The sequence below is a fragment of the Phaseolus vulgaris genome, chromosome 9 (genome assembly GCF_051622355.1).
Source record: "Phaseolus vulgaris cultivar YP4 chromosome 9, ASM5162235v1, whole genome shotgun sequence".
NCBI lineage: Eukaryota > Viridiplantae > Streptophyta > Magnoliopsida > Fabales > Fabaceae > Phaseolus > Phaseolus vulgaris.
Genome location: NC_143506.1, coordinates 11,015,272 through 11,035,665, shown reverse-complemented (window position 1 = coordinate 11,035,665; position 20,394 = coordinate 11,015,272). Strand labels below are relative to the sequence as shown.

General features: G+C 36.4%; 3 protein-coding genes across 8 annotated transcripts; 2 read left to right on the top strand and 1 right to left on the bottom strand.

Moving 5' to 3' along the window:
- Window positions 1-853: 853 nt before the first annotated feature.
- Window positions 854-5,854, top strand: PRR5 (two-component response regulator-like protein). 6 transcript variants are annotated; one of them, XM_090295949.1, is made up of 9 exons: window positions 902-1,539; window positions 2,458-2,619; window positions 2,715-2,845; window positions 2,947-3,102; window positions 3,653-3,824; window positions 3,918-4,248; window positions 4,682-4,821; window positions 4,921-5,444; window positions 5,533-5,854. In XM_090295949.1, the coding sequence occupies exons 1-9, from the start codon at window positions 1,338-1,340 to the stop codon at window positions 5,686-5,688; spliced, it is 1,974 nt and encodes a 657-aa protein (XP_090152075.1). In that variant the 5' UTR covers window positions 902-1,337; the 3' UTR covers window positions 5,689-5,854. The 6 variants fall into 6 exon arrangements, with proteins under 6 accessions (XP_090152076.1, XP_068482358.1, XP_090152075.1 ...); XM_090295952.1 differs by having other exon boundaries at window positions 1,062-1,539; window positions 2,182-2,619; XM_090295951.1 differs by adding an exon at window positions 1,775-1,843 and having other exon boundaries at window positions 1,228-1,539; window positions 2,182-2,619; window positions 4,682-5,444.
- A 4,030-nt stretch (window positions 5,855-9,884) lies between these two features.
- LOC137821595 (Late embryogenesis abundant (LEA) hydroxyproline-rich glycoprotein family) lies at window positions 9,885-10,837 on the top strand. The gene has a single exon (XM_068626256.2). It carries the CDS (start codon window positions 9,968-9,970, stop codon window positions 10,598-10,600), a length of 633 nt encoding a protein of 210 aa, XP_068482357.1. The 5' UTR covers window positions 9,885-9,967; the 3' UTR covers window positions 10,601-10,837.
- Window positions 10,838-14,078: 3,241 nt separating this feature from the next.
- Window positions 14,079-15,523, bottom strand: LOC137821594 (RING-H2 zinc finger protein). Its single transcript, XM_068626255.2, has one exon. It carries the CDS (start codon window positions 15,164-15,166, stop codon window positions 14,300-14,302), a length of 867 nt encoding a protein of 288 aa, XP_068482356.1. The 5' UTR covers window positions 15,167-15,523; the 3' UTR covers window positions 14,079-14,299.
- Between the last annotated feature and the right edge of the window lie 4,871 nt (window positions 15,524-20,394).

Below are 20,394 nucleotides of genomic sequence, written 5' to 3'. Positions count from 1 at the left end.
AATAATTTGTTTGGTTTCAAATCCAAGTTTAGTCCTTGTACTGTACAGCTTCACTCATAAAAGAACTTCATGCCAACTAAATTAGTCTCAGCTAAATTTGATCATAAGTAGGTTATGATAGAAATTGCATAAAGTATTAATTTTATTTTTTAAAATTGAAAAGTCCATTTTTTTAATTATGAGACTGTTATTGAATTATTACATAATATAGCCATCACAATATCTGATTGATTAGTGGTTGGGAAGAAATAAAGTTATGGAGTGTTGAGGGTTATAGTTTGCAAAAGAAAAGGAAGGGATGAGGATTAAGAAGGAGAAAAAGAAAGAAAGAGAGAAATGAGGAAAAATAAAATAGTGGTAGAGATTGGAATTAGTGGGAAAGCATTATGGTGGTTAAGGAAAAAAGGAGTAATTAGAGAGTTGATTATGAGATAAAAAGAAGAAGGGTTTGTGGGAGCAAATAGGATATCGAAAAGTGTCCTAGGTTGGTTTGAGCGTCACCCCTGAACCACACCTACACTCATAAAAACAAAGTCAAAGAAGAAGGGGGACCCACGCCATGGGATATTCTAGCATCCAACGGAAGAGCGTGTTTGGAACACGGAAGAGGTGTGGCGCGTGAGGCTTTGGGGGTGTGGTATACAGCGTTTGACAACTTCAAAGCCACAAAACAAGACTATCCCCTAGAACAGAGCCACGTGTCTCGGTGTCGACCATGGATAGATGCACTCAAAAATATCTGAGAGAGAGAGTGGGTTTAATTTTAATATCTTTGTGGCGGCGGGGCCCACACCAAAATATCCAAATGCCCGCAGAGAGATAATAAATTGTGATATTTTGGATTTGGATGGAAACGGAAGGAGCGAAATAATAAGAGCCAAAAGAAAAAAAAAAAAAAAAAGAGGATGAAAAAATATCCACCACCAGCACCAACCACGAGAACCCAATGGCTTTTTTGCTTTAGATCTTTGGTCGAAAATCAGATCTGATTGATGACGTGGAGCATGTGGGCCACCGCCTCCAAGTGTCTAGATATTTTCGTAAACAAGGATATTTTCGCTGGCCGTTCGATCATAGGGCGGTTAATGTTTCTCTCTTGTCCCACGCCGTTCGATCAACTCGCTGTTAAACTTAACGGTGTCTCTCCGTCCACCATTGCTTCCACATATCGCCTTTTTCTTTGTTGCTTTTTTATGTATTTACCCACCAGAATTGGATACAAGATATGAGATTGTTGTTCTCTCTGTGTGCTTGGTGAAAGAGGTTTTGGTTCCGCCAAGATTCTGAATTCTGATGCTGTAGTGCCATTCCGGTACCTGGGTTCATTCGGTTGGAATATGGGGGAGACGGTGATGAGCGGAGAGAAGTCAGTGAGAGTGGAGAAGGAAGAGAGTGCGAGTGCTAGCAAGGGTGAATTGAAGGGCTTGATGAGATGGGAGAAGTTTCTGCCTAGGATGATTTTGAGGGTGTTGTTGGTTGAAGCCGATGACTCCACAAGGCAGATTATAGCTGCGCTTCTCAGAAAATGCAGCTACAAAGGTTAGAAAACCTTCTTCTATCGCTTCTGTCTTTAATTTCACGAGGCTGATTTTCTTTTGGTTCTTCTTTTTCTCTCTTTTGTGAATTTGGGTTTGTGTTTGTTTTTTTTTAATATTTTTTCTTCTGCGGTTGTCTCGACCTGGATATGGGAACTTGCTTGCTTCTTTATGGTCAATATTATAATTTGCAATTTTTTTAAGTTTTACTGTTTGTTTTTCCTTTTGCATTTGGTTAGGTTCTGTTCTATCTCCTTTTCTGTGGCTTGCATGTTCAATGGTTTGCTGTGAAATAAGCATGTGAATTGGTTTGTTCTGCTTTCCCTCCCTGTCTCTGTTCTGTTTTTCAGGGATGAAACCGTAAATTTGATTGGTTGTAAACCTTGGGGGGTGGGGGTGCGGGCAGGAAGAAGAAGAGGGTATAGGAAATCGAAATCTTTGGAGTCTCAATATTAGAAAGGATTGACATATGATTTTTGGTAATATAAAGTTGGCAGCAGTCGGAAAGCTTATAAGGATTTAATACAGAAAAATAAGTTAGGGAGAGAAATGAAAATCTGTGTACACAAAAATGGGCCTTTTATTTCTTTTGCAACGTTTTAATATTTTTTTTCCTTTTTAAAAGAAATTATCTATTTTCTGACAGGTTATGTGATGGGGATCTGGGTTCAATGAAAGTCTAAGGAACTAATGGCTCCTTTCAACTTGCTTTAAGAGTCTTGGCAGTTTGGAAACTACAGGCTTACGTTATTCAATTATTTTCTTGCATGATATAATTATTTTAGTTGTCAATTTGCTTAAAGAATTTCTATTATGGACCTTCTCTTCTTGTTTAATGCTTTAATGTGAGAAAATTAAGTATTTGAAACTAATTACACACTCTTAGAACTTCAAAATAACTTTGTCCATCTGTTCTGAGCAGTGGCTGCAGTTTCTGATGGCTTGAAGGCGTGGGAATTACTCAAGGGAAGACCGGGGAGTGTTGATCTTATACTGACCGAAGTGGATTTGCCATCCATATCTGGCTATGCTCTTCTTACGTTGATTATGGAGCATGATATTTGCAAAAACATCCCTGTCATAAGTATGATATCACTGCTAAATATTTTAGCTGTTACTGAATTTTCTAACTTTGTTAACACCTGAAGTATTGATCTGAATTTCTTGATGTTTTTCCAGTGATGTCTTCCAAAGATTCAATTAGCACAGTATACAAATGCATGCTGAGAGGTGCTGCCGATTATCTTGTTAAGCCAATAAGGAAAAATGAACTGAGAAATTTGTGGCAACATGTTTGGAGAAGACAATCAGTAGGACTCCTATTCACTCATTTCAGTTCCTTTTTCCTTAAAAATGTCACATGTTATTGATAACTTATTGAAATTTTAATTTATTATATTTTCCCTGTCAGTCAGCCACTGGCACAAATGGTCCCCAAGATGAGAGTGTTGCACAGCAGAAGATTGAAGCCACTGCTGAAAATAATGCTGCTAGCAATCGTTCAAGTGGTGATGCTGCCTGCATTCAGATAAATATGGAATTAATTGAGAAAGGAAGTGATGCACAGGTTAGTTTTCCAAACCTAGAAGTTATTATTATTGCATTTATTTGAAGACATTTGTGCGAGGACGAAGAACAACACAATTACATACATTGGGTATGTCACCATACTCCAGGGGATGCAGATAGAACCATCTAATTATCAATATAACTTTTTTTGCTGCTTAATTCATTGCGAACTAGAATGTTTCTTAATAGGATGCTAGGATAATGTAATACTACACTCATTACAGTCTCCACCGTTGTCTCTTTTGCATTCCAAATGCTAATCAGCTTGGAAATTCAATCATATCTGTCTGAAATTTCCCAACAGTTATTTCTTAAGTAAATTGTCTTTTTAACTTCTTTGGAACACTACCAAAGCATATCACCTTTTGGTATGGCAACAGTCCTCCAAAATTTACATTTCCTTGGTGTACTTCAAATGCATTATATTTTCAACTAGATGTTTGTGTATTTCTATAAACCTCTTATAGTTTAAAGAAAAGATTGCTTTCAGTTTAGGTTGTCTGAATGAAGTTTTCATATAGGTTCTGTATGTTTGCTTTCTGTTGCAGAGCTCTTGTACTAAGCCTGACTTGGAAGCTGAGAGTGGCCCTGTGGATAACACGCTAGAATTTTCTCCAGCGAAATGTGGGGAAGAATATCCAAATGGAGCAGAGACACAAGAGGTTGAAACATGCATTCGTTTAGGACGGACATTGATGATGAATGACAGTCATGCTGGAGGTAAGTTTCTACCACTTTATTGCAAATCTTCTGTTATTTAGTTACTTGAAAGGGAAGAATGTCTAAAATTGAACCGAACTTGTATTTTTTTAGGATTAACTATGCAGAGAAATGGTGAGGCAAGCACAACTAATGACAAGGATGCTGATCCAGAGCATTTGGGGAATGCTAGCATCAGTGGTGAGGCTCATGACAATCACTATGTTCAAATTAACTCTTCCAGGGAAGCTATTGACTTGATAGGAGCATTTCATACTCATCCCAACTGCATGGTAAAGAGTCCCACAGTTGATTGCACGGGCAAAGTTGACCTTTCTCCTCAATTAGATCTTTCTCTGAGAAGATCTCGTCCCAGCAGCTTTGAGAATGAACTCACTGAAGAAAGGCACACCCTGATGCATTCTAATGCTTCAGCCTTCAAGCGGTAACTGCTATAATCTCTTGTTATCCTCATTTTAAATTGTGTTGAAGTTCCTTCTAGTTCTCTTTAACTGGTAGAAATCAGTTGGTTGCTATATGTCTGCACATCTTCCTTAATTAATTTAATATAAAGGAGTTCCAGGGATGAAAGGCCTTAAACAAACTAAAAGGTTGAGTTCAGTTTTATTAAAATTACCTGCTGAAATATATTAAAGGATGGTAATTATTGACTGATAATTTTGAGAAACTTATTTTAAAAAAGGGCTTAATTCTTGGAACTTCAGACCATTTTTGATAACTAAATTTTACATAGTTCGGGTTGTGTCTTCTTTAGGAGGGGGGAAGAAGTTAGTAAGTCTATGGATTTTGTCAATTGGCCTCGTAAAAATACGCTGCCCTGTTGAATTTCTATATGCTTACCATTGAAATTGATGCAGGTATACTAACAGGCAATTGCAAGTATTGACGCCTGCAGCGCTAATTAACTTCTCTGATCAACAAAGAGATCAGAGAGCAAATGGTAAGGAAAGCATCTCACACGTTGTTACTGGCTGCAACTCCGATAGTTCAACACCAGGTATGCAAAGATATATGGTGTCTCCAACTACAGTCCAATCAAAAGAGTCTGAACTTGCAACCTCACACTCTCAACAAGTGCATTCTCTCCCAATTCCAGTAAAGGGTGTAAGGTTCAATGATCTATGGACAGCCTATGGTTCTGTACATCCTTCAATGTTTCGTACACAGTCAGGTCCACCAACAATGCCAAGTCCAAGTTCAGTTGTGCTTCTTGAACCAAACTTTCAAAATGCTTTTCATCAGTCAAACATGAAAGAGAGTAGTTCGGAGCAGCTTTATGAATCTCTTGGTCCAAATGGAAACAGTTCCCAGAACCACATTGTGTACACACAGGAGCACAAAACAGAACATGCAGAGGTTCGAGGGCATATCTCTCCTACAACTGATCAAAGTGTGTCGAGTAGTTTCTGTAATGGAAACGCAAGCCATCTTAACAGCATCGGTTATGGAAGCAACTGTGGAAGTATAAGCAACGTTGATCAAGTTACCACTGTCAGGGTAGCTTCAGAGAGCAAGAATGAGGACCTCACAAACAATGCAAACTCCCATCGATCAATCCAAAGAGAAGCAGCACTAAACAAATTCCGGTTGAAAAGAAAAGAGAGATGCTATGAGAAAAAGGTTCACCACTACTATCTGTGTAACATTATTATAGGAAGACTACCATTGTTTAAGAAAGATGCTAACTTTCTCTTATACTTTTAAACAGGTTCGATATGAGAGCAGAAAGAAACTAGCAGAGCAGCGTCCCAGAGTGAAAGGACAGTTTGTTCGTCAAGTTCTTCCTGATGGTCTTGTTGCAGAACAAGATGGTAAAGAATATGATCATTCACAGATTTCTGACTTGCTGGAGAGGAGAGCATGAGTTCATAGTATATAGTTGCTTCAAAATTTTGTTTTCCTGAATCCTTAAATACCAGATTTCTGTACATGCTTTCTAAAACCATTTTTCTCATTTTCCTTCGTTGTAGATCGTGAATAATATACCCAATGTATTATTATATCATTGTAATTTTATAAAGTTTTATAGAGATATTTGTGCCACATTATTTATTTACTTTTAAGAAGTTGTTTCTTACAAGGACTCGCTACTGATTGATAACGTAAAGAATTCTTATATATTGTCATAACTTAATGATTTTTTTTTAATATTAACTACCCACCTCTTTTCTCGTAAAAATTTGGTTTACCTAAGGTGGTTGCAGGTTTAGCAAGCAAACTTTTCTAAAAGAGTGCATATGAAAGAGTTTGGAAAGTGATTCCCGTCCCACCACCACTACCCATATTCCATCCCCACAAAAGGAGAATTGAAAAATAGAAAAAGAAGTAAGATTGATTTCCATTGGAAGCTGCATGATATCAGGACGCCATCTACCTTTTTAATGGCTTTGCCATGTTATTTCGTAGTTTGTGACCAACTTTTCATTGTAGTTCAAAATAATGATTTACTTACATTTTAATAACATTTTCTTTCTTTTGCAACTGTTTATGTTATTGACTTATTTTGTCCACTAATATTAATTTTGTTTTTAAAAGAGATAAAATCAAATATTAAACTTTCTTATTAGTTTTGAATCTTTGTTTACAATTTTTATTTATTTTTCGAAGTCTCCAAATTGATAATAAAGGTTTAAAATTAGTTGCACAGGAGTTTATGTATAATGCATATTCATTCACGAGAAAGAAAAGTGTAACTTCTATAATTAGAGGGAAAGCGTAATTCAATCATATATTATTTTAAAGTAGGCATTTTTTAAGAAAAAATAAATTTAACAAAAAACCTGTTCGAAGAATTTTAAGACGAGTTCTTTTTTTAAAAGAACAAAACGTTTGATACTATTTTTTTTTTCTCAAATCCTTTATAATTTTCTTAAATAAATGTTACATCGTGATTTTTCTTTTCAAAAATTTTGTCCACACACTTTCAATGTATACAAAGAAGCAAAACAAAAAGCAGAGGTTAAAACAATTCCTCTTCACGTGCTAATATCAGAGTTGGGATCCTTATCACCTGAATTTTTGAATTGTGAAATTGAAAATTATAGAGTCGTGTTTGCGTTCAAGAATTGCAGGTAGCAATAGAGCATTTGTATTCTTGATTAAGTTTGTGGATAAAATTTAAGAAAAAAATGTATGCAGACAGAAACAGAATACATAGTTTAGAAATGGACAAATGGTAGTAGCCAAACATCAGGTGACCCTTTTGCATTCTGGAAATAATAATGCCAAAGGTTGTCTAAAGTTTAAACAACTCACTCCCCCACCATACCCTTTCCTTGCTTCTACTTCCCAACAACCAAATTTGAAGATGATTCTTTTTTTATTTCAACCGAATATTCAGCTATTCAAATAACCAACATAATCACTATTCTAAGTTAGCAATTTATTTAGTTTCATATAGGCTTAAGGTCTTTAGTTTATGTTTTGAATTAAAAAAAAGTTATGGGGAATTCTTCTAAATATAGAAAATGAAAAAAAAGAAAAGGAAAGAAACCAATATAACTAGAAGTGTGGAACTTTTATTTTATCTCTGAAAACTAAGCAAAAAGTTTCCCTTAAATAATCTGCACATGAGAGTCTTTAAGATCCATGAGCAAAGATATAAACAAAAAAAATTGAGAAGCAAAGCTGAAAACAGGAGAAACACTTGATCATGGGGTCATCAACTTCTCTTGATTGAAGGATCAATACTCAATGATAACAGAAAAAGGAACTTTTAATAATGTCAATAAATCTAAGTAAAATACTGTGTGACAAATAATATGAACATAATGGAATCTTTATGTTCCGGATTATTCAAGGGTTATTAATACAAAATTAAGTAACAAAGGTGATAAGAGGAGAAATCACTAGGTTATGGGAGCATCATCTTCTCTTGATTGAAGGATCAATATTCAATAAAAACCGAAAAAAAAGTTACTTTTAATGTCAAACGTCTCTGCTATGGCCTATCTAAACTTCTAACTAGGGTCATATGTGGGCAAATGACCCAAAATTAAAGAAATGAAATGGTCCCCCATTACCATGTGTTGATATGCATGATGGAACTTCACTTGGTAATCCTTTACTTAACTACTATTATGATTATTATTTATTCGGTTAATCAACTGCTTAAAAGTTCATCAAGACTATTCATGCCAATCTAACCATGAAACTGAGGGTTAGAAAATCATCAGAAGCACAAGTCTGAGCAATTTTCTGAATAACACATCACACTGTTTCCAATAGGCAGAAGCGAGAGGGCACGCCACTAGGCCATTTGTGCCATATCTCCAATCATGAAAAAAGGGCATTTAGTCTATTTCCTCTACGTCTCTTTTTACAAAAGAAGCTTTGCTTCTGCCTTTCTTTTATAATCACCCCATTATTGCTTAAAGAGCTATCACCTATAACCGTATCCTCTTCCCTTCAATCATCGTGCCACTATCATATTGTTTATACTATATATACTATCGTTTTAATTTGCAATTCCCAAAAATTATCTTTATCTGAGTTATCTTAAGGCAATAGGGCTTCCAATATATTTGCAGGAGGAACTCGGGCCCACTGAATTATGGTGTACCCTCTTCTTTGATTGCAGGTGGTAATAACCACTAGTGACGTGCACTTCATAGGGGCTACTTGGCTTGTGCTCTTTACCATGATATTGTTGCTTGTTCCTTAGTCTTCAAACTACATACATAACTTTTCAATGTCTAAGAAATGAAGCAGTATACAAAGAACACATTAAAGATATTTCCTTTACTTGGAAGTTTTGATTGGTAATGTTCCCTAGAGAATTAGAACACTTTAAGTAAGGCCATTTTATCGAATGCTTGAGAGTTTTAAATATCAAAGTTCTTATGAATTACAGGAGGTTGGGTGTTCAATTCAGCTTGCACTTTTTCTCTGTGTTGCTTAAATTGCTCAAACAAAGTTTTGTCTGAAATAAGATCTTTTGAAAAAGCAAGCTACTGCAGACCCAATTGCGCCAAAAAGAACAGGTTGGATAGGGGACAGTTATTGCCACATATTTGGTTCTTAGCGTTGTGTGGCAGTCACAATCATCTCATTACAGAAAAGGGTGAAAACGACCATAGCGGTTTACGGCCTAAAGAAAAGAAGTAGAGGTACCATGAAAATAACCGTAAATACCTATTGCATTAACACAACTGGGTTACATTCTAGGCTTTCTACAGTGTATCTGTGTCAACTTTATGGTGCTCTTAACATTGGAACCATGAAAGTGCAAATTTTGTTTTCAGGGGAAAAGGCTAAAGCTCCCCCTGTACCTCTGAAACTTCGCTAGTATTTCTTTGCAAAAGATTTTGAAAAAATATGTAGTTTGGTAAGAAAAAGTGATGGAAATGATGCAGAGACATTCGGCTGAACCAAACTACACGTTCTAATAGTTCATTCTACGTGTCCCAACCAAGTGCATACATACCCAAGGACCCTTTTCCTCATCTTTCATGGGTTACAAAGTCTCTCTCAAATATTATAGTTTTAAAGGTGAAAGGATAACTTTAGAACACCAGACAAATTTGTTGTTTTTAATTGTTTTTTTAAGTGTATAAATTGCTTAAAAATCTTGTGAATAGGGTTGAAGAAAGTATGTACTTCTTTTAATGGTAATTATATTGGAGAAGGCAAAGTGAAAAAGTATGTTAGAATATGTGTTTTTTACTTTTTCCTAGTCTTACTTCCAAAGTAAATAGTAATCTATTCTGTGAATTGATGAACTGAAAGTAATCATACTTAAATAACATTGTTATTCTTTTAAAAAGAAGGTGAACAAGGGTATGTATACATGATTCAGAAGCCTAGAAAAGTTATGTAAATTTTCAGCAAACATAACAGCTGAATTTACCCATGCTAGTTAGAAGCGTATGCGTCTATGCCATGCCAGAATTTCCTTACAGTATAAATTTTCCAGAAGCTTTAAGGCTTTAATATCTGATAATAATAATAATAATAATTATTAAAGACTAATCACCACAAGGGAAATCCTAGTGCTACCAGTCAAAAGCATGCTAGCAGATAATAATTGTGGCTTTCTGCTCTCTTTATAAACCACAAGCCCCCCTCTTCCTTAACGTTGTAAGCATCCCTTCTTTCATCTTTCTCTCTCTCTCTCTCTCTCTCTCTCCCTCTTTCTCTCACAAATGTCTAAAATCACAATACCCTCTCCAAAACACTGTGCTGCCAAAGAAGGATTGAAAATTAAGAGCAACTACAAGAAGCTCTACTTCAGTTTATCAGCCTGTTTTACCTCAATCCTACTACTAATACTTCTTATTTGGCTCGTCCTCCACCCTGCCAAGCCTCAATTCTCCCTCAAAGAAGTTGACATCTACCAGCTCAGTCTCTCAGGCCCCAACCTCAACTCCTCCATCCAACTCACCCTTCTCTCCAAGAACCCGAACCAGAAAGTTGGCATTTACTACGATGAGATTCAAGTCTATGCAACCTACAAGGCGCAGCAAATTACCGGTGACACCCCTGTGCCACCCTTCTACCAGGGCCAAGAGGAGAGTAATCTCATAACAGCCTCTCTGGTGGGAAACATTTTACCTGTGGCTCCCTCTCTTGGCTATGAACTGGGTCGTGATCAAATTGTTGGAAGACTAGTTTTGAATCTGAAAGCCAATGGAAAGCTTCGTTGGAAGGTGGGAACATGGGTCTCTGGACGTTACAGGTTCAATGTTAATTGTGTTGCTATGAATGCCTTTGGACCCTCTACTCCTGCTGGTCCTCTCACTTCCAAGCAAGGGACGCAGTGCTCTACCACAATTTAAATTTAGCACCATCTTGCTAACTTCAACATATAAATGATAATGATATAATCCAGTACTCATATCGAGGCGAGTTTTCAAGCTTTCTTGTTTGCAGATTTTGGTTGGCTTTGTATTGAAACGTGTTTTGCAGCCACTAAGTGATTTGTAAATAAAATATATGTTAATGATAGGACAAAAGGTTACACTTTGTGAGTGAAAATGAAAAGATATTATAGATGGTTCATCTTATCTCTTTAATTTGCCTTTTATTTTCATCTCTTTCTCTTTCTCTTTCTCTCTTTTTTCCTCGCACTATCTATTTAAATTTGTTTTGCTCTGCTCGTGATGGTAAAAATAGAAGTGAAAATCAGTTGATCGTTGGATTTCATGGTATCTCACTAGTGGCTTTTGGAAGTGGATCCATGAGTAGATGCTGGGTCACCTTTGTTTCTTTGGTTTATTTTGTGGATGCGAAGGAGAAAAACTTTGATTGAAGAATCTGTAGATGTGATTCGGAGAAGAGAGAGTGAAAGAAAAGAGATAAAAATTGGTAGCTTTCGTTGGAGAATCACATAAGTGTCAATTCCTTGCCTTTAAGAATCATGTATGCTTTACTTTAATCAAACTTTTGGTAACTATGAATCAGCTTACATTTTTCTCTCTTTTTTGAACAAGAAGAGATGATACTGGCCATGCATGTCTCAGATGAATATACCAGGGAATGGTAACTCTGGGATTCATAGTTAAAAACTTAATTACTTTTTTACTTACTGCTTTTTTCTCACGCATTCATTGTCAAGAGCTACTCCTTCATCAATGCAACCACAACCATGGCAGCATTCTCGGAATTCTTAATTACATGCATATGCTGAAGCTGCCAGTTGAAAAACTTTTACTTATGATATATTTATTTAACTAAGTCAAAAGCTCTGAATGGTTGTTGTTAGGCATTTTATAAATATTTTAAAAAATTCACATGAAGAATCCACGTTTGATTAAAGTAATTTATATTTCTGCTGATTTTGTGTTCATCTTCTATAGGCTGTAGTATTTTGAGATACTTTTACAATCTGAAAAAAAATAGTATTATGAAATATGAAGGGAAGAATTCTTTGAACAATACGTTTTGCTATTGGAAGCTAATGGCTCACCAAACAGATGTGTAAAACGTAAACCTACAAAAGTTAAAGCAGCAAGTTTGGTAATTAGTTTAAGCTCACATGAGATTATCATAATACTTATAAAATCATAGTGGCTCAAATAATGTAAAGTCAGATAACTTTTTCAGGATTATAAAAGCCAAAAAGCTCTACCTACCGGTCCCTACAAATTGGAACTGATATTAACGTGAAAATGGCAAGAAAAAACAAAGGAACTTGACAATAGCAAACACTTCCACACCATTAACAAATTCCAGAGTCCAAAAGATGTATGCATATAAAGTAATTTCAACTGGTCTAACAAGGTTGATACAAAATATAGATGCCAGTCTTCAAAACGAGAACCCTCTTCCACATTGAGTAGAATTGTAGAAAGAAGCATTATGGCAAATACTTGTCCCACTTAGGATTTTGATAAACAAAGTCAGCCAACAAGGATACCAACCCCAACAGAAATTCTTTACAAAAAGTAACTTTAAAGCCCTCTACTTTCAGAAATTACAATGTCTTCAAGTAACATGGCTTAGACCATGAATATAACACAACTCATTACTCTGCTATTTGTTTGAGAGGAAAAAAGAAAGAAAATATATAATCATTCATACCTTTTCTCTTTTGTTTTTTCTTTTCTTTTCATCTAAATAGACCATTAGTGAATCAATGTTTTAAAGTTTTAGTTGTGTATAAAAGGATTAAATGAACATTATTTTTGAAAAATCTCAGAGGAATATATAAGAACTTGCGTTTTTTTTAGGAAATACGAAAGTTGTTTAGTATCGATAAAATAACTTTGATTTAAATGTTAATTACAAATGAGAGTAAAGTCCTATAGAAATTGACCTAAAAAAAGTGTACCTTGACGTTGAGGCAAAAGGTGACCCAATAATTGTCTGTTGATTTCTTTGTTGAGAACCAGAACTTTCGAAGTGCAGCTAGGCTCATTAGTTTGATACTTTACGTTTGAAAAAATTGATGTGCAGTGGCTTTTATGGACATGAAAGTCGCTTCCAAATAGGCAACGCGTTGGTAAGTGAAAACCCCGAGAATCAACTTAGTTTGCTTCAACAACGTGTAACTTTTTGAAGGTATGTTAACACATTTGTCAAAAAAGTTTTGTTGAGTACATATTATTAGTCCGTTACATACATACGTATAGATTGCTTCTACCCTACTCATCCATTATTAGTATATAAGCAAATGAGTAAGGTACTCATCTACCATACTTTTTTTTATCTGTCAATTTTATCTGTGAATTTTGGAAGCAGACTTAGTGATTAAGCATAGGACGCCACCTCTATTAAAATAACTGTTAATCTGGAAATGGTGCTAGTTTTAATCTGTGATGCGATTTTACTAAAAGAATAAAAACTGGGACCACGCGATGCTGGAGGAATTTTGAACAGTGAAAACACACCTAATTAGCAAAATTAATGAATGATAATTTGTTTCATGTGATGTGATGAAACAACTTTTAAAAAAAATAGAGAAAGTCTTGGACGTTTTGGGTCGGATTAATCTAGGTTGAGACAAGTGAACTTATTAATAGGGCAAAACTCTCCTCACTTTTTCTGTGTGTTTAATTTAAAGGAAAACAAATTCCTTAAACTTGGACCACTATGCGTTATTAACTGAGCTTTTTTTGTTCTCTTTTATAAACTTTTACGCCCACGGTATTAAATATTTGTCTTTATTAATCATTTACGTATTCCCAACTGCAGATTATTTTGGGTGCAGAAGATTCTCAACTCAATGATAGTATTCCAAAATCACAATGCAAATTTAGATAGAAAATGTGACGGGTTCACTAACTGGTTTGGCCACGCCAGTTTCTGGCGTGGCTTACAGGAACACTATTGTCACTAATCACAATTGGATATTATATCCAGTTCTTCATATGGAGTTACCATCACTAGTTTCGAGCCAAGATGTTACATATTAGTGTGCTTGATTCGTGTTTTATGTATGGCGGCAAATGACCAACTTATGAACTACACTCGAACTACATTTTTGTTTAAAACATATTGATTCTCAAAAGAAATTTGTACGTACATGCATCTATTTCATTATGATACTTGTAATTAGAACGATCAAGATTGAATTTAATTGAAATAGCAACACAAACTGAAAGCATTAGCAACAACTATTATCTGAATACCACTGCTGTTTCCAAATTCATTTTAACAAATGGAGTGAGTAGTTGGCATTCAAGAAAGAAACTTGGCAATTCATATGAAATGAAACCTAAGAGATAGTTTAAATGGGATCAGTAGGAGAACTGAGAAGCAAAAGACAGAATGCAGATCAGTGAAGTTATAAAAGAGAATAAAGAAAAGGCAGAATAACAGCAAATTTTATGGCCGTGGTTTATTGACATGATGTACAAGTAGCAGCTTCACTCTCATAATTTGCCCCAACCTTATTATCTCAAAAACTATATTACAAGTAAAAAACCGATGCTATCAATATTTCATATGATATCCATAAAAAGTTGCAACAGAAAGAGAGAAAAAATTGTCAGCTTAAACTCAACTATAAAAATAGAAAAGGAGGTATATATGAATCAAGTGTGGATGGAATCAGCACTAACCCAAGTCCAATAATGCTTCTTCACAGAGACAGCTCTGTCCGCAAGATTCTTCTCATCTAAAACCCCTTCGTACTCATCAACCTCGTACGTGCAAAAATCACCATCGGGCAAACCCTCAACTGTGGCGCTGACCGTGTGCAAAACGTAGCAACCCGGCAAACCCGGGTAGGAACCCGAGTCGCGCTCCTCGACCCGCATCTCGTACGAATTGGGATCGATGGTGACAATGTCAGCGAATTCGGGATTGGGTCCGGCACCAACAATCGCAGAGCCAAGCTCTTCGAAAATGCCTCTGACGGCGGCGGACTCGGGGTCCTCGTTGGGCTTCATCTTCTCTGATAAGGGCCTGCCGCGCTTCCGTACGTTTCCATCGGACAACTCCTGGTGCGACTCGACGAGGAGCTTGCCGTCTTTGGCGGTGACGCGGACGAGGACGACGTGGACGGTCCGAATCGGAGGGGTGGAGTCGGCGAGGGACGTTTCGCCCTGGGAGACTTCGAGCCAGAGGTTGTGCACGTTTTTGGTGCCGGGCTTGACGCCCCACGAGGCGAAAGAGTCTGAGGGGAGGCGGGGCTTGAGCCAGTCGGAGAGGGATTGCGGGGACGCGAAGCTGTGACGGCGCGGGGGGAGGGTGTTGAGGGCGGTGGCTGTGGAGGTGTTTTTGGAGGGTGTTGCGGTGAGGGACATGGCGGGGAATTTGAGGAAGCGGCGTGGGAAGGGGCAGCGGGTGGAGGCGATGTTTGGCTTGGAGGAGGAGACAAGGAAGCAGACGGAGAGGGCCGTGAGGATGAGATCCGGCAGGGAAGGGAGGGTCGTCAGTGGCTGCGGCGGCGGGAACATCTCAAGAGCAGCGGTGGGTGGCGGGGCGTTGCGCCGTGTGGGGGTTGAGGTCCATGGTGGGAATGGGGTTGGGTTTCTGTTAGTCAATTTTATTTATTAAGTTGTTTTGTGGAAAGAAAAAAAGAAAAAAAGAAATATGAGGTGAGGGATGGGTTTGTAAATTGTGTTTTGGGATTAGATATTCATTCTTCTCATTCTCTTTTATATTCTCTTTTCTTTTTGTTTTTATTTCCTCTGCTACCCTCTGTGGTTTGGGGCCTTTGGGCTTTCTTCCCATTACGTGGCTTCTCTATGCTTCATTCACTACGCACCGTCTTTGCGGTTATCATTTCTCATGGTCCCACTTTTTTTTAAGTTTAATTATCCTTTTGTTCCTATACCTATAGTATTTTTCTATTCAATTTTTTATATGATTTAAAAAAAATTAATTTAGTCTCAAGTGTAAAATGTGTAATTTGGTTTTTTATGTCAAGTTTCCAACAACGGTTATTATTTATAAGGTGACATTAGTTTGCACATGAAGATTAGATTGTGTAGTTTGGACACACATAACACTATCATTAGAGTTTATGATTTGGCCCATCTTTGTGAATCTTCTACCTCATTTTGTTTCCATTAGTTCCAATTGAGAGTCTTTTGCTATTTATTTCTTTTTTGCTTACCCGAGAAGAAGGAAGAAGAGGGGATTATCACTGAAAAGAAACTTGAAGAAAGATTTGAGATTGAGGCTAACACATTTGTGATGGAAATGTCAAAGTTATCGATGATGGCTTGCGTCTCTTCTTCAATAGTCTTCTCTTGCTTTTGCACTTCAACAAGAAATCTTTGTCATGATCTCATTTTCAGAATAATCTTCTAAGAGGTTATGATCTCTCCAACGGTGCCTTCGTTAAGATCAGCTTGAACCATCGACACCAACAGAAGCACACAAAAAACCATAAACCCACAAAACAACCAAACCAAGGATTCGCTCAATGCACACAGTAAAAATCAATAACAACTAACCTTACAAACACAATAGGTAACCATAAACTACATTGCAAACGCCAAAACCCCAATGAAAAACACCAGAAGTGAGCTCAGTAGAAATAGTCCGAGCGATACTCTCAATTCAACCCTTAATCTCCTTTCACCCAATTTCATTATGCGTAAAACCTAAAATATAAAAACAAATTTTTCATGTCATAATATCAAGTGTCCAAACTTCACATTTCATGTATGCAAAAAATGTCATTATGTGCATCATGTCATCAACACTTAAAGTTGTTAGATGAAAACTTAACAAAAGGGACTAAGTTGCATCTTTTTAAAAAACCTTGAGACCAATTAGTTTTTAAAAAAAAATACTATAATAGATTAATATATAAGGACAAAAAAGTAATTTTTTACTTTCATTCCAGTGCTACCTAGTGTGCCTGCATCTTCACATCAATTTCCTTCTTTTGTTTTTTTTTACTATTACTTCCCGCTTCAGCCATGCGACAAATATTTCTCAATTAAAATTTCAATTGTCCATAGATAATTACTGTTATTATGAATAACCAGAAAGTATATATTATAAGAAAAGAAAACCAAAGTGATTTCATTTACTTTATTCATCATTTTTTTTGTGTAGTTGCCACTGAATACTCTGTCGCGTGAAGGCAGCAGAAGAAAAGACTGACACAGAAAACATTAATGGACACCATATTTTTTTAGTTTAGATCCTTAGTATAATCTGAGTTGAGCTAAGCGAATATATTATTAACCCATTTACATGAATTGGATGAAGAAAGGGATGAGAATACAATATAGTAGTCCACTTCGAGTAACAAACAGTACCTAAGTGTAGCAAGTCGTGTTTCTTTCTATTTTGCTCCTGTGCACTAAGCAGCTTATTTATGCTAAACACAACAAGTATGGCGCAATTCTGTATCTTTCCTTTGATGGAAGAATATTTACTTTGAACGTGTTTTATCTGTTTATCTGAAATATCAGAGTTCTTTATCTCTTCTACACAAAGATTGCACGGAATTTGCATTCCCTGAATTCGAATCAACGGCATTGTTAGAAGAATACATGTGGAGCATCCATGATTGTGAATCTAAACACAACACTAAATCACACCAGGTTCTATTATGCGCATTGAACGAGAATCCTACCACCATTGAGTGGAGAAACTATTACACTTTGACCAGATTGATTGGTTTCAAACAATAAATATAGGTCCATCTATGACACCATTCGAGTGCAATATGCAATTATGAAGTATTTCATATAATAAATGCAACAATCTCATCAAATCATAAATCCGAGATTCGTTGTCACCTTCTATTGATCAAAGTATTTCATATAATACATGCTATTGGTGTCTAGAATGATTTAAAAGAGATAACTCACAAGGAGATATCTCATTTGAATTGCTGAGTTACAAGAATTACATGGTTTAAGGTGACTGACATTAAGTAGTTCGGACCAATTTTGTGAGATGAAAAGATTATGGGAGGAACTGGAAACAGTAAAAGTCAATGCCTCATTGCACATGCCCAATAATACCAGCTTGGTGAAATGCTAAGATCCATTGCCAACAAGACTATATTATCCGTTTTCTGATGGGACCGGATGATTCATTTGCTAGGTTGCTAGAGAGAGATATCTCGTTATCTATAGGTTTTTTTAATGATACTCCACTAGAGACAGATTCAACATGAAGTAGTATCTAATTCGTAAACATTTGCTAATGCATTCAAGACCAAGAAACCGACAGGTACAGTATGTACATTTGGCGAGAAATCTAACAATACAATGATTACCTGCTCAAAAAGGTATGGTTATCAAACAAGTGATAACAACAAAAGCTCACGTGTGAACAATTCCAATTTGAAAGAGGGTGAAGTCCCAGCAGACAACGAAAAAGTTAAGGATAATAATGACTCAGAATCTACGATGTTTTACTAAAGAACAATATCAAGCACTGTTGGCTAATGGAACAAGTGCGCTATTTCATACTATTTTTAGAGGCTAATGGGAAAACATTGTTCATAGATCTCATGTAAGGTGTGTTTGGATGCTTCATCGATTAACATAAAAGCTACTCTCAATTGTGTTAAAGTAAATATACGCCAAATCTTAATTGGCACAACATGTGGGGAATTTACTACAACAGACAAAAGAAGGCGCCTAGAGGGACGAAGTTATAAGTGCAAGAAACTTTAAACTAAAGTGCGTGTCTTCAATAGAAAAAGCCATGGTCCACTAAAAAACCCTTAAGTTAGAGACATGTGGGGTCAACACTTGATTCTTTTTGAAAATGTATTCATCTACCCTGTACGTTAACCTCAAACAAATTTGTTGTAAAATAAATAAACACTACAAGGAAATAGACACAAATTCAATGGATCATCTACCACTCACAAACATTAGATGATAACAAAAGAAACCGCAAGAAAAGATAAAAAGTAAATGAAGAACCACACACACAGAAATTTATGTGGTTCGACTGAAACCCAATTTATATTCCCGGTCAGAAATTCACTATGAAAGAATCTAAAGATTACAACACAAAGTCAATAGTAAATTCTCAACTCTAAGTTAAAGATAATTGTTCATTACAATGTCATATTTATACAGTTAAAACTAACTAACTTTCAAAAGAACGAACCAAATAGTTGCAAAGTCATGTGTACAGTGATTGGGTTAGGAGTTGGAAACACCAATTGATGTTGGAAGTCAAATTGATTCAACAGACGCTCTAGCCAGAAGCTCTGATCAAGACAAGTGGTCTACTACTGGTAAACCGTCTAAGAACCTTTGCACATAACCAAATCTCCATCTTGGTTCAACACAAATCTTCTGAGTGATAAAAAAATATTGCCTCTAAGCCCATTACAGGATAAATCCCCTATCAGCTAGATTAGATTCAGGCAATGAAATAACTTACTGCCAGACAAAACTTTTGTGATCATATAAGAGAGATTATGATCCAATGAGACCTTTGCCACCTTCACAGGTCATCTGACAATCTCCTCTCTCACGAAATGCAGTTTCACATCAATATGCTTTGTTCTCTCATGATAGACTTGGTTCTTCGAAAGTTGTATAGTACTATTGTTGTCACAGTAGACTATGACAACCTGGTCCTGCACCTTCAGCACGTAGGCTAGACCCTTAAGCCACAAAGCTTCTTTCACAACTTCTATCATGACAATATACTCTGCCTCAGTGGTTGACAAAGCCAGCCACTACATTCTGTAGACTGGCCTTCCAGCTAATAACAGTACCATGGGCATTAAACACATAGTCAGTGAGAGATTTTCTGGTGTTCAAACACCAAACAAAGTCTGAGTCAACAAACTCTTCTATTGGAACTTCTCCCATAAACTGTCTGGCTCCACAATAAACCAAGATTCTTCCAAGTGACCCCTTCAAATAATGTAGAAGTCTCTTAAGAGCTTGCCAATGTGCTCGTTTATGGTTAGACATAAATCTGCTTACAACACTCGCAACATAAGCTATGTCAACACGTGCACATAGCATACATAACAGAACCGAGATTAGCATATGGAAGACCATCCATATAGCGTTGTTCCTCCACCGTCTTAGGAGACTGTTCATCACTCAGCTTGTAGTGAGGAGAAGCAATAGGTGTGGAAACCGGTTTTAAGTTTGTCATGCCAAACTTATCAAGGATTTTTCTAAAATAGGTCTTCTGAGACAAGTACAAACGCTTCAAATCACGTCATCTGGTGATCTCAATCCCCAATATCTTCCTAGCAGCTCCCAGGTCTTTATTTCAAACTCGTTATTCAACTCAGTTTTAACCTTTTGTACCATAGGCTTACTATTGCTTTATTAGAATATAGTCTACATACAACAACAATATAATGAACAAACCTTTTGTTATAAACTTGAAGTAAATACAGTATCATACTTGCTACGTTCAAAACCAATTCTAGCAATAAATCATCAAATTGTCCATTCCATTGCCTTGGGGATTATTTCAGACCATGCAAAGATCTATTTAGTTTACAAGCATAATCTTCTTGGCCCCCTACCGCAAATCCTTTGGTTGATTCATGTAAATGGTTTCATCTAAGTCTCCATAAAGAAATGTAGTCTTAACATCCATTTGTTCCAGCCCAAGGTTAAACACAACAACCATGGCTAACAACATCCTTACGGATCTATGTTTCACAACAGGGGAGAAGACATTATTATAATGAATTTCTTCCCTTTGTGTAAAAACTCTA

Coding starts and splice junctions, on each gene's coding strand:
- PRR5 (XM_068626257.2), top strand. CDS start 1,338: ATGGGGGAGACGGTGATGAGCGGAGAGAAGTCAGTGAGAGTGGAGAAG. Junction 2,846..2,946: donor ATGTTTGGAGAAGACAATCA/GTAGGACTCCTA, acceptor TTTCCCTGTCAG/TCAGCCACTGGCACAAATGG. Junction 4,249..4,681: donor AATGCTTCAGCCTTCAAGCG/GTAACTGCTATA, acceptor AAATTGATGCAG/GTATACTAACAGGCAATTGC.
- LOC137821595 (XM_068626256.2), top strand. CDS start 9,968: ATGTCTAAAATCACAATACCCTCTCCAAAACACTGTGCTGCCAAAGAA.
- LOC137821594 (XM_068626255.2), bottom strand. CDS start 15,166: ATGTTCCCGCCGCCGCAGCCACTGACGACCCTCCCTTCCCTGCCGGAT.